General features: G+C 34.8%; 1 protein-coding gene across 3 annotated transcripts in view; it reads left to right on the top strand.

Annotated features, from left to right (window-relative positions):
• Positions 1-14,448, top strand: part of CSMD3 (CUB and Sushi multiple domains 3) — a 1,185,533-nt gene that overhangs the window by 163,046 nt on the left and 1,008,039 nt on the right. For all 3 annotated transcript variants that reach the window (XM_029923716.1, XM_029923715.1, XM_029923714.1), the window contains exon 3: positions 8,464-8,576. In XM_029923716.1, coding sequence (XP_029779576.1) covers positions 8,464-8,576 — 113 coding nt within the window. The remainder of the gene's footprint in view (positions 1-8,463; positions 8,577-14,448) is intronic.

The raw sequence follows: 14,448 nt of genomic DNA, 5'->3' as shown, positions 1-14,448 counted from the left end.
CCATGAATTATCATGCTGTGCTTCATGTATCCCAATTCAATAGGCTATGCATGATTTATTCTCACAGAACAGCCATTACTTTAAATATCTACTTGTTCCTGTGGTTTTCCCATTCGTTTTGAAATTAAATAGATTAAAAGTTCACTTCAGCAAAGAATTCCCTGTGTATCACCTGGATCATTTTCAGGACCTGTATAACCAAAGTAAAATTGTAAGATACTTTGTATCTAAATTTCTAACTGGTAGTAATGAGAAGTCACCATGGGAATTTATCTTAACCACAGCATGACAGAGAGTGCCGATGAAAGGGCAGTGGATTCTGACTCACAATACTAATGAAACTAACATGTAGTGGGTATTTCTTAGATTCCAGAAAAAAACCAGGCCATTCCACATGATTCTCTTATTTAACCATCACAAAAGCCTGGGATTTGGGGTAATGTTACCACTTTTATTTTAAAAGAAGGCCTGCTCTCTTTATTTACCTTTTTCTACTCCCCATGTCAGTTTCTACCCAATCTCATTATAAGTAGTAATAACAGAACACCCTTTTTTTAAAATGTTTTTTAATGTTTTATTTATTTTTGATACAGAGAGAAACAGAGCATGAGAGGGGGAGGGGCAGAGAGAGAAGGAGACACAGAACCGGAAGCAGGCTCCAGGCTCTGAGCTAGCTGTCAGCACAGAGCCTGATGCGGGGCTCAAACCCACGAACGAGAGATCTGACCTCAGCCAAAGTTGGAGGCTTAACCGACTGAGCCACCCAGGCGCCCCCAGAACAGCCTTTTGACTTAAAACTATGGCTTCTGGGGCACCTGAGTGGCTCAGTTGGTTATGCCTCTGAGTCTTGATTTCTGCTCAGGTCATGATCTCACGGTTTGTGGGTTTGGGCCCAGCAATGCGCTCCACACTGACAGTCTGGAGCCTGCTTGGGATTCTCTCTTCCACTCTCTCTGCCCTTCCCCTGCTCATGATCTCTCTTGTTCTCTCTCAACATAAATAAATAAACTTAAAAATTAAAAAATATTAAATACGTGTCTGTGTACATTTAAGGAGCTTTTTGATTACATTGGTGTAGTATAGATCTAATCATGCTTGATTCTCAGTTTGCTAGAAATAACACCTTGTTGTTAAAAGTTTATAAACATATTTACATAATAAGACAGGTATCATTCTTATCCATCAGCCTTGACACTTTAAGAGTTTCCATTATACTAAGCAATCAAATGGTACATTAAATGCCATATTTAAAGTCTTAAATAAATAGACCATTATTCAAAGAGCATATGCATTGACATTATAAATCACTTTCTTGTAATTTAAATTTCAATCCATTTTGTATTAATTACCAAATAATTATTTTAGCATTTTTCCTATTAGTCAATGATACAGAGCTATAAGTTCATTATTTAATTCTCCATAAATCTAGTTACTCTATACAGTGTGAGACATAATTAATGTTTCTCCATCTTTGTAAATGGAAATGCTTAAAGAATGCTTTCATCTAAAAGGGATCATAAGAAGTAATAAGATCACTCATTTCAAGTGCATGATTTTTAAAACACACAACAGCCTCTGATAAATGCTTTGCCTTGTAAATAATAAAAGGTTAAAATATAAATGTATGATTAGGAGGCAGGGAGAATAGAGGCTATACATTAGAAACTATTAAATGTAAGATGAAAAATAACCACTATGTGTGCCACTCTGTCACACAAGAGGATGCACTAGAAAAATGCCCATAAACTAAGTAGCCCTGGGCTATGAGAAATTTCACCGAATAATGAAATATAAAAAATAGAGGAAATGTTATGAATTTTTCATGAAGCTAAATGTATTAAGAAGGAATGATTGTTCTTTAATCTGAGTTTACATGCATATGTGCTAAATTTACAATGAGAGAAAATAGTAATAGTTGTGATAGCATAAAACAGAGTCATTACTTAAAATTAATATATTTCAGGGACTCCTGGGTGACTCAGTCAGTTAAGCATCAGACTTTGGCTCAGGTCATGATCTCGCGGTTTGTGGTTTTGAGCCCCACTTCAGGCTCTGCGTTGACAGCTCAGAGCCTGGAGCCTACTTTCAATTCCGTGTCTCTCTCTCTGTCCCATCCCCACTTACACTCTGTCTCTCTCTCTCAAAAATAAATTAACATTTAAAATTTTTTTAAGTAATACATTTCAATCCTTGGCCAATTTTTCTCAATTTTTAACTTTTATTAAAAAATAGTATCTGAAGGAAATTTACATTGCATCATTCTATGATTTTCCCCTGACATATCTGTTGCCTAATCTTACTTAGTTTTCCCATTAGGAAAATCTCTTTGCTAACCACTAGTGATATTTGCTACATGTAAATGCATCAACGAGTAGAGATGGGAGTTCCACATTACCTTCCTGGCCTTTAATTTAATGACCTTAAAACTGTGACAGTTTTTACCAGTCCCAACTACATAAAGCCACTATGGGGGTAAAATTATGTTCTTATCTATTCCAAATATCTGTTAAGAAATTTATACAGACATTGTAGAGAAACAAAAATGAATTAAATATGCATACTGCCCTCATGAAAAAAATCACTACGGGATAAGGAATACATAGGAGTTAGAATTTATGTGTTTATGGCTTTGCTCCACGGCTCACCAGCAGTATGAATTTGAACTACTTACTGATCATTTTCGAACTGTGATTTCTTCAATTATAAGTTAGAGAAAATAAAGTTTTACCATGGTTTTCTTTTCAAAGGAACATAAAATGCCATTCACTATTGAGTTTTAAAATACAAGGAAATATAATTTATAATTTAATGATTTAACAATATATGCAAAACACCAAATTTCACAAGTATCTGAATCAGTACAAATGATTCTGTGGAAAAAGTCCATACTTATCCATAAAAGATCATGCTTTTAGATTACCTAGAAAACATGTTAATTTCAAGTGCAATATATATATTTAAATATTATAATTTATAGCTGATATTAAAGATAAAAATCATATAACCTTTACCTGAAAAATAAGTTTTAAAACTATACACTTATATCCTGAAAGACACTTCAGATAGGGTGCCTATTTGATCTCCCTTTAACTTCTGAGGATACTATTACAGTGAAAAATATGTTTTGCTCAACAGGAGTGTCTATGTAGACTATTGGATTTTTCCTAACAATCGGAGTCCCTTGACATTTTTATGATTTTTGAGAATGCTTCTAAGAACACAGTTTTTCATTTGAAAAAGAAGTGTTCTGATGGCATTCACATTCTCCTACCACCCAAATTCACAAACTTAACAGCTGTTTATTGAGGGCCTTCTTACATAATAGGTACTGGGTACTTACATAATAGGAACTAGTGAGTTACAAGAACTGACTTCAGAAAACAGCATCCAAAGGAGAAAAAGATGCTTAATAAATAATTACACACATAAACATTAACTTATAAAATGAAGTCATGTAAATTATACACCTACGACAGAAATAATGAGGGTTCAGTTACAGACCACTGAAATAAAGTGAATATCACAGAAAACAAGTCAAATGGACTTCTTTGATTTCCCAGTGCATATAAAACTATTTACCCTATACTGCAAACTATTAAGTATAGCATTATGTTAAAAAATGGACATACTTTTTAAAACTTTTTTTACATTTACTTATTTATTTATTTATATACAGTTTATTGTAAAATTGGTTTCCATATACCAGCCAGTGCTCATCCCAACAAGTGCCCTCCTCCATGCCCATCAACCCCCTACTTCTTTCCCTCTCCCCCTTCAGCCATCAGTTTGTTTTCAGTATTCAAGAGTCTCTCATGATTTGCCTCCTTCCCTCTCCCAATTTTTCCCTCTTCCCCTCCCACATAGTCCTCTGTTAAGTTTCTCCTGTTACACTTATGAGTGCAAACATATGGTATGTGTCCTTCTCTGCCTGACTTATTTCGCTTAGCATGACACCCTTGAGGTCCATCCATGTTGCCACGAATGGCCAGATTTCATTCTTCTCATTCCCATGTAGTATTCCATTGTATATACTTTAATACAAAGTATTAAATACTTTAAGTAAAAAAAATACTTAGTTATTTTATTTATTTATTTATTTTAATTTTTTTTATGTTTTATTTATTTTTGACACAGACAGAGACAGAGCATGAGAGGGGGAGGGGCCGAGAGAAGGAAACACAGAATCAGAAGCAGGCTCCAGGCTCTGAGCTAGCTGTCAGCACAGAGCCCGACGCGGGGCTCGAACCCACGAACGTGAGTTCTGACCTGAGCCGAAGCCGGAGGCCTAACCGACTGAGCCACCCAGGCGCCCCAAAAAATACTTTATTATTTTAAAATGCTAACCAATTTCTGAGCTTTCAGTGAATCATAATCTTTTGCTGATGGAGGGTGCTGAGCTATGTTGATGGCTGCTGACTGGTCAGAGTGGTGACTGCTGAAGGTTGGAAGGGCTGTGGCAATTTCTTTCGCTTTTTGAGATTTTATTTATCTGTAATCTTTCATGTATATAAAAGTAAAGCCTAGTATATTCTGGTTACAGATGGCGTATTTTAGGGACACCTGGGTGGCTCAGTCAGTTGAGTGTCTGACTTCAGCTCCGGTCATGACCTCATGGTTCGTGGGTTTGAGTCCCACATCAGGTTTACGCTGACAGCAAGTAGCCTGCTTCAGATTCTCTTCCTCCCTCTCTCTGCCCCTCCCTGCTTGTGCTCTCTCTCACAAATACACATTAAAAATTAAAAAAAAATAAAATCAAGACTCAGATGCTCAACCAGCTGAGCCGGCCCGGTGCCCCATATAATCTTTTATGTATTTCGAAGTATAGCCTAGTGTACTCTGGTTACATGTGACATATTTTAAAAAACAAGGATACAAAACATTAAAGATTAAAAGATGTTCCAGATTAATTCTAACAAATTAAGATACCATTTAAGATCAGATCACTATTAGAAATAAAAAAATACTTCATAAAAATAGAATATTCAATTCACTAGGAAATATAATCATTTACACTGTACACACCTAATAATGCAGCCCCCAAATATATTTTAAAATGGACATAACTACAAGGAAAAATATAAAAATCTACAATCACATTCTGAGATTTTAGCATATTTCTTTTAGTAACTAGTCAACCAGATTTTAAACACATCTATCTAAAAGATATACTGAATGCTGCTCCTAGCCAATGATAAATACTCATTATAGTAGCCAGAGTGATCCTAGAATGATGGTCTCTAGGAATGGGAGAATATGTTAAATTGTACGGCGAAAATAACTCTGCAAATGGGATTGAGACAGATGTTATAATAGGAAGATATCTGAATGATCAATTTGAACACAGTCTAATTACATGAGCATTTAAACGTTGAGAACTCTCTCCATCTGGAGGCAGAAGAAGAGGCAGCAGAAGGATGAGATGGAAGGAAAGGCTAAAGATATTCGGAGAAAGAGAACCTGCACCGTCCTTGCTGACTCTGCAGGTGCAGGAAGGGGGCCGCAAACTGAGAAATGCAGGCAAGCTCTAGAAGCTGAGAACGACCCCACGCCAAGGAGACTTTAGTCCTGCAACTGCATGGAATTTGATTCTGGCAACGGCTTTATAAATTTGGAAGTGAAAGAAGATATAGGTCCAGAAGTTCTAGAAGAAATGCAGCCCAACTGACACTTTGATTTCAGCTTCATGAGACTCAAAAGAGAGAACTAGCTGAGCTATACTCCACCAACCCCCACATAACTATAAGATAATAATGTGTGTTAAGTTTGTGCTAATTTGGATTAGGAATAGATAAATATTTTTTATTTTATAAGAAAACTAGACACATAATAAAAATTACAATATCTGACCCACAAAGCAAATCTCAAGAAGTTCAAAGAACTCAATTCATACAGAAAATGTTATCCAATTGCAATGCAAACGAAATATACATTGGTAAGCAGATATAACAAAGGCAACTCATAGATTTATAATTTAAGAGATAAACTTCTAACCAGTAGCTATATAGGAAATCATGCAACTTAATCACCAAAAAGAAGAAAGTTTAAAGCTTTAAATGGTGATAAACCCTAGAGAAACTGCCAGATAAGTATGTACAAATGAACTTTTGCAAGAATGTTGATGAAAACACACTGTACTGATTATAGACAACCCAAAGGTCCATCAACAGTAGAATGTATAAATTTAATGTTGTGTATTTATTGCATTAAATTCTCAAAATGGGATCCATGGATGCTTGAAGGTCCTAAGACATTTTTAGGAAGTCCACGAGATCACTGAACTAGCCACTTTTTCATGGAACACCTTTTTACCTGAGTGACTGAAATAAATTTTAGTCACATTTGGACTAAATGTGTACATATTTTTTGACACACACAAACACACACACACACACACACACACACACACACACGCACACATGCACACAATGAACCTGAATTGTTATTTCAAGAGAAAACAACTGACAGGATTTGTTGATAATAATGAAATCTGAGTTTCAAGTAAACAAATTAGAATTTGGGGAAATTCAATCCTTTACTGTAAGCCTTAAAATTTCCCCAGGTTTAATGATTTTTCTAATAAGGTCAGTAGCAATAAAAATAAATGTGGTTTTTGATACTTTATAATAAAATGTATCAACATTTGGAAGCTCTAACTCAAATGATCAATGCATGTTAAAAATTGCATGGGTAAAAAAGACCGATTAGGAGAGCAAGGTGAAGCAATGGATTTTAATGCTACACAGTATAACAACTAATTGATACAATTTAAATTCAACACTGCAACTAACTTGTGAAGTTTTTATGTAGTATCAAAGAATAGCATCCACTTTAATCTGCAAAGACTATTAGAAATACCTTCCCTTTTCCAACTACATATATAAGTGAGGCCAGGGTTCTTCATACCCATCAACCAAAATAATATATTCTGAAATATTGAATAAAGCAGTTTATATGAGAATCCAACTAGTTTCTGCTAATAGACCAGATATTAAATAGATTTCTCAAAAAACTGAATATAAAGCATTGTTATCATTTTTGTTCTGGAAAAGATACTTATTTTGAATTAAAATAATTTATGTCAACACGCAAGGTGTCTATTCTGGTTATTTTTAAATTAAATAATAGATGCACATGTACAAAATAGTTCTCAGTTTTAATTTAAATAGGAGAAACTTGGGGTGGCTGGCTGGCTCAGTCAGTTGAGCAACTGACTTTGGTTCAGGTCATGATCCCATAGTTTGTGGGTTCGAGACCCACGCCAAGCTGTGCTGAGCTTGGATCCTGGAGCCTGCTTCAGATTCTGTGTTGTCCTCTCTCTCTCTCCCCTCTCCTACTCACATTCTATCTGTCTCTTTCTCAAAAATAAATAAAACACTAAAAAAATTTAGATAGGACAAATGTTGATGAATCTAGCCCACAAATCTTTTCGGGTTTCTTAATAATTTTTAGAGTATAAACACACCTGAGACAAATGAGATTTATTGTTATGCAGCAATGAAATATATGGTAATTTCAATGTAGATTAATCCTACATGTACAAGTTGGGCAAAGACAGAAAGTACTGTATATTTTAAAAAGCATAATTCCATTTCATAAAATTACTAAGTCTTATTTTAATGTTAATAATAAACACGAGAAAATAAAGAAAATAAAAGGCCATTCATAGAAAAATAAAAAATTATGTACTTTTATTTGTTTAGAAAAATTATATTCTATGTATGTGGCTTTTCTTTAATTCTTAATTTCTCTTTTCTGGTTTAGAAAAAGTATCAATTGTAAATTAATTGCACACCCAAGCTTGTAACTATATGCAATAAAATATCAGCAAAATAAGCAATAAATTACAGTAAAGAATCAGACAAATATTTGTTTTGTAAAATATGCAATATAACCCAAAAGTAATTTGTATCTATGATTTTTACCAGAACTTAATTGAAATTTTAGAATCTGATAATGCAAAATCACATCTTATTTGTAGACTTAAGTTTTAAGGTATCATATTTAGATCACATCTTTTCCCTTAATATTAAATTTTACCAAATGCTCCCCACTATTTTTATATATTCTAAACTATCAGCAAAATAATTTATTTGACAAAAATATCTTCTGTACATTCAGTTGTTAAAATCAGGAGCAAAAGATACCTAAACACATACTGTCACAACTCATTTCCCAAAGTCTAAATTAATCAGTATTTTCATATAGATGATATGTGTACTAGATATGATAGTTATGCACATTCATATGTATGTAAATAACTATATTTACATATACCTAGAATAATTATTTTTGATGAGTGAGTTTTAACATAAATTTGTTTATAAATCCTCACAGACATACATATACACACTTATTTATACAAAGCTTGGAGATTTGATAAAATGACTTTTAATGCTCTTTCCACTAACTCTATTAGGGAAAATGTCTATAACACTAATGATTAATTCCATTTATTTTTTTTAGGTTAACAGGATTCCATCTGCCACCGCCAGTGACAAGTACCAAATCTGTGTTCTCACTACGTTTGACCAGTGACTTTGCAGTTAGCGCTCATGGGTTTAAAGTATATTATGAAGGTAAGTGATATTAACATAAAAGGACCATTGCCTAATGTAATTGAGTCACACCAAAATTCTCTGGGGTGGAAATGGTAGGAGAATAACCAGGAAGGAAAATTTTATTTATCCTGTTATCTCAAATCCTGTCCTGAGAGTCACCTTAATAATCATTAATATATAATAAAACGGTAGAATTAGTAGGCTTTAATGTTTCACTGCAGTGTACCTGAACAGAGGAAAATCATTCCTTTAAGTCTTCTTAAGAGATAAGGCCATGAAACCATTATGGCGTTAGATATTCACAAAAGTGAACCAAATATGAGGGTAACAGGAAATTAGGTCTGATTTGAGATTCAGTCATCACAGACTCCTCCCTATTTTCCTCTGTGTTTGCCTCTCTGCCAGAAAATAACCTGGGAATCTGTCTTCTCTGCAAGTTAGAGTCAGGAAGAATAGTCTATTAAGAGACACGAGTGTACACCTTCCCTTCTAAACCAGCCTTTAGAGTCCCACGGATCCATAATCCCTAAGACCATAAAGACGAAAACTAAGAAATTCTTGACACTAAGGTTTTACCTTAGTTGGCACAAACTCATTTTGGCATCAAAACCTGACTCGACCTAATTGGCGGCCACTGATAGCCTCTATTTATCCCGCATAGTGTGAGTATTCATGTTTCATTCGGCAAAGATTATTTGATAATTTGGTGTACTACAGGCTCTGCGGTAAAAATGTATAGAATCCGCATGTTTCCTATTTAAAATGTGAAAAAAATTCTGACGGTAAAAATACTCTATTCCTAAAGGTCTCAGATGCAGTTCATTGACTTGTAATTACTTCGTTAAGTTGCACCTAGTTTAAGGAAGAGTCCCTACCCACCTACAGGAATAGAATATCAGGTTTCAATTCACCTCCACGGGGACCATATTACCAGAATGAATCTCACCATATATAAAATTATCATAACAGATACATAAATACAGTAGCCGGGTGGCTACTTCCTAAAGCACATTATAATTCAAAGTATAATAGGTTTAAAGAGCACACTGGAAAACAGATATAAACTAGAATTGATTTAGTATAAAGGTTAACAGTTTCTATGTGAGGAAAGTTTTAAAGCGACCTTTTCATGCTAGTGCTATCTTTCTCACTAGAAAAAAATATTCTCTAGCAAACAACAGAGTAAAAATATTTTCTTCTTTTTATACCCTAAATAATGAGACACCACATCAGTTTTTACACTATTTTCTACCTAATACATTTTGAACTATCTTTTTTCTAGCAGTGGAGACTGTGATCTAAGACATATTTTTCTCCATTGTGCTAGTAATAATCCTTATTTTTCTAAGGTGCTTTTACAATAGTTGAGTATTTTTATCTTGGCAACTTAATTCATAGTTTAAAACACTACAAACACAAAGGTTTAATTTTAAGGGTAATTTTGGCAATATTGAAGGAGTTAGCAACACAATAATTTTCTATTAAAGGCTTCTTAATAGAAAACCTGTACTCTGTTCATCAAAGTGTAAATATATTTTAGGCTGGCTTATTCTTTCAGTAAGTACTAAGTATACTGAAAATGTAGTAACTTGGAAGATGAGGTAGGATGTTGCCGTGTTTTCTTGTTTGACTGTCAAGTTTCATGAAATACACTCAAAAATATTTTCAAAGATCTCCATTCTTTCTAGATGTACATTAAATTTCTGTCTTTTCTGCTTCTGTAAAAATATATTCATATATCATCATGTATGTTTTGGAGGTCCTGACTTAACACAGAAGGTGTTAGGAATCCATATAGTATGGAGGGACCGGTATTCATGCTACAGAACATCTTCAAGCGTTGATTTTTGATACCTTCCACCATGTTTATTAGCTTTCTATTGGTACTTAACAAATGAACACAAAGTCAACATCTTAAAAATACATATATATTAACTTACAGTTCTGGAGCTGAGAGGTCCTGGTGACCTCTGCTGGTTTCTCTGTTCAGGATCTCACAGGGCTGAAATAAAAATGTCAGCTGGTTAGGCTTTTATCAGAAGGCTCTGGAAAGAAACTCGTGCCCCTAGGTCCTAAAGGCCTCTCTCTTCCTGGGCTCTGAGAGCCAGCAACTGCTGCACTGTATCCTTCTCATGCTTGAAATCTCTCTGACTTCCCCTTCCCCATGTAAAATTAGCTAAACTTAATTACACTTGCAAGGTTTTTTCTGTCATGTCCTATGACATAGTCAGTGGTTCCAGAGATATCAGTAGGGAGTGGTGGGGAGGGATGGGGAGAGAATAGGATGGGCATCATTTATCCTACCACACCACACAGCACTAGATAACATTTTATATACGGAGTAGCTATGAGAATGTATTAATTTAACCATGGTCAATGATACTGTCAAGGCCAGCTGGTGTACAGTGGTCCCTCTCATTCTCATATCCTCTTGGATACGCTCCAAGCCCCTCAGTGAATGCCTAAAAACATGGATAGTACCAAACTCTCTATATACTTTTTCTCTTATACATGCATACCAATGATAAAGTTTAGTTTATAAACTAGGCATAGTAAGAAATTAGCAATAATAAAATGAATAATAATATACTGTACCAAAAGTCATGTGAATATAGTGTCTCTCTCTCTCTCTCTCTCAAAATATTGTACCAAACTCACCCTTTCTCTGACACTGTTAGATGATACAATGCTTACGTGATGGAGCGAGGGGAATGACGTAGGCACTTGGTGTAGAGTTATGCTACAATTGACCCTCTGACGATTCGTCAGGAGGAGGATCCTTGGCTCCAGGACCACAGTGGAAGCAGGGTAATCGAAACTGAGGGTGGCGAATCTGCAGTAGGGGAAACTGCCGATAAGGCGGGGCTCCCAGTGAAGGCTAGGAAATTTAGTTAAAAGTTTCAAAGCCGTTTCTTCACACAGGTAAATTATTTTATGTTTGTTTACTTGAGAGAGGAGAGAGAGAGAGAGAGAGAGAGAGAGAGAGAGAGAGAGAGAGAGGGAGGGAGGGAGGGAGGGAGAGAGAGAGAGAGAGAGAGAGAAAGCAGGCATGAGCACGGCATGCGAGTGGGGGAGGGGCACAGACCGAGGGAGAAAGCGAATCCGAAACAGGCTCTGCGCTGTCAGCGTGGGGCCTGACAACAGGACTTCATCCCACGACCTGTGAGATCATAACCTGAGCCAAACTCAAGAGTTGGTCGCTTAATTGTCAGAGCCATTTAGCCCCAACACCCCCTACCTTTTGGATCTAAGGTATCATACCACAATTACCTCACACTGCAACTCTGGACCCTACTCAATCTACTATTTGGACATTAACAATTTATACCTGCGTGATTAATATTTTTGTTTGGTTTTTCAGATGATACTAATATCTGAATCTCATTTCATTCCATTCTCCTCTATATAATCATTTACAGGTGTTTTTTTTAAATTAAAGTGTGGTTGATGCATGCTGTTCAGGTGTACAACATAGTGATCCAACAAGCCTGTAGATGCTGTGTTCATCACACCTGTAGTAACAACCTGTCACTATGCAACCCTATTCCAATTACAATTCCTATTCCCTATTACAATTTAGGATCAAGTTAATTATACTTCTACCAAGACAGTTGAATTGTAGCAATAGAAATTTATGTAATAATATCACATATATTAAACAGTCTGGTAGCAATAAAGATAAGTTGGGTTCATAAAAGAAGTTAATGGATCATCACCTTAAGTACATTTAAGAATAAATGAAAGATATTACATTTAAAAAACAGATGTCAAACATGTAAAGATAGTTTCTCCTCCTAATCAAATTCAAATATTTTGCCTTTCACATTTCACAGAGTCAGGCTACTTAGGTACACAAACTTTCTAATCCTAAAGGGACCTGCTAGCTAAGTCACGATTGTCTTTTCTCCCTTTTAAACAATTGAAAGTGTTCAAAATCCCAATCCAGAGAATGACACAAACTAGCATTTTCTTTAAATATCATGTATGGAATGGAGTTAAAAGACACAATGTTATAATAAATATGTGGATGGCTTTAAATAAGAATTCATTAGTTTGTCAGTTATTTTACATCTTTTATCCAGAAAGAAATCAATCACTTTCACAGTGCTCACAACAAAGCTTCAACAGTACTATTAATTCACAAATGCTTTCAGACTTCTAAACACTTCTCATTTCTTCAGTGTAGCATACACAACCTCCACAGCTACATAGCTCTCCAAGCTTGTTTCTCACCTATTACCTTAATTCATAGAATAGTCACATGGACATGTATTAAATTTCTACATACACTAAGCCACTTAAACTCTTCTGCCATACATCTGTGTCTTTTTTGCCTTGAACACCTGTACACACCTTGTGGCCCCTGCATTTCTTATCCTTCCAGTCTTGGTGCAAGCCTTAATCATTTCTGGAAAGTCATTCATGGAATATAGGATTGAGCCCAAAATGTTCAATTATTTTTTTCTATGTGCTCAGATATGTACACTCCTCGTCACAATACTATATATTACCATTTCATTTCATTTTCTCACACTAGACTATGAGAAACTTAAGAGTGAAGAATCAATTTTACTGGTTTTGCAAACATGCCTGCTGGCATATGGAAAGCACTTAATACATGTCTTAAATTTTCCTGATATATCAGATATCTAGTAATCATCAGTAATGAGGACAAATTTAATACATCTCCCACCTGTCATGAATTAAAATGCCAGTCAGTGTCATAAAGGACAGACATGGGCTATGTTTAACCACCTAGAACTTGTGATATTCGTTGATATTTACCTGAAATAAGTAAGATTTAATTAAACTTAAGGACCTGTATTTGAGGAAAGCCATAAATATTATGCAACATTATTTTCCTTTTAAGTATATTTTCTTTGCTGAAAAATCTTTACTTTCTTGAAGGAGTTTCCTTATGAAGCATGTTTAAAAATATAAAATCTCTCATACAGCATGAAAGGGACATCAAGATGAACATGAATAATTGCTAAAACCAGTGATATAAGAACTATTTAATCTTTGTGCTTCATGTAGAAAAGATAGGATCATGTTGAAGATTGTATTTTATTCCCCAGAAATACAATTATTAAACTGAGTATGAATCACTTCTCAACCTTTTGGCTAAGATCAAGTGTATTAAACTTACTGTGTAATCTCATTCCACATTGAATTTATTTATTTTATACATGTTTCTATATGTGTTGTATATATCAATTGCTATAACTTATCTTTATTTTGAATGTTAGAATCAACTTTGAGACAATGTAATTTAAGATTCTAATTATAGATCAAATATTTTTTGTGGGTTTCATACATTCAAATATCATACATTGTGATAAGTTTTTATAATTGGTAGCTTATAAGAAAATATACCATAAGCTCGGTTAAAAAATTAATTTTTGATGCTGCCCAGTTCTCTGAGCACTATTAGCTAAAGAGACTGTCTTTTTTACCCCATTGGATACTCTTTCCTGCTCTGTTCAAGATTAGCCAGCCATGTATTTGTGGATCCACTTCTGGGCTATCTATTTTATTCCATTAGTCTATGTGTCTATTTTTATGACAATACCATACTGTCTTGATTATTACAGCTTTGTGAAACAGGCTAAAGTTCAGGACTGTGATGCCTCCAGCTTTGGTTTTCTTTTTCAACATTATTTTGGATATTCAGGGTCTTTTGTGGCTCCATATACATTTTAGGATTGTTTGTTCTATCTCTGTAAAGAATGCTGGTGCTATTTTGATTGGGGTTACATTGAATGTGTAGAATGCTTTGGGTAGTGTCAACATTTTAACAATATTTGTTCTTCCAATCCATTAGCATGGAATGTTTTTCCATGTATTTGTGTCTTCTTCCATTTCTCTCATAAGCATTCTATAGTTGCCA

Source organism: Suricata suricatta, chromosome 15 (genome assembly GCF_006229205.1).
Source record: "Suricata suricatta isolate VVHF042 chromosome 15, meerkat_22Aug2017_6uvM2_HiC, whole genome shotgun sequence".
Lineage (NCBI taxonomy): Eukaryota > Metazoa > Chordata > Mammalia > Carnivora > Herpestidae > Suricata > Suricata suricatta.
This window is presented reverse-complemented; position numbering and strand designations above follow the sequence as displayed.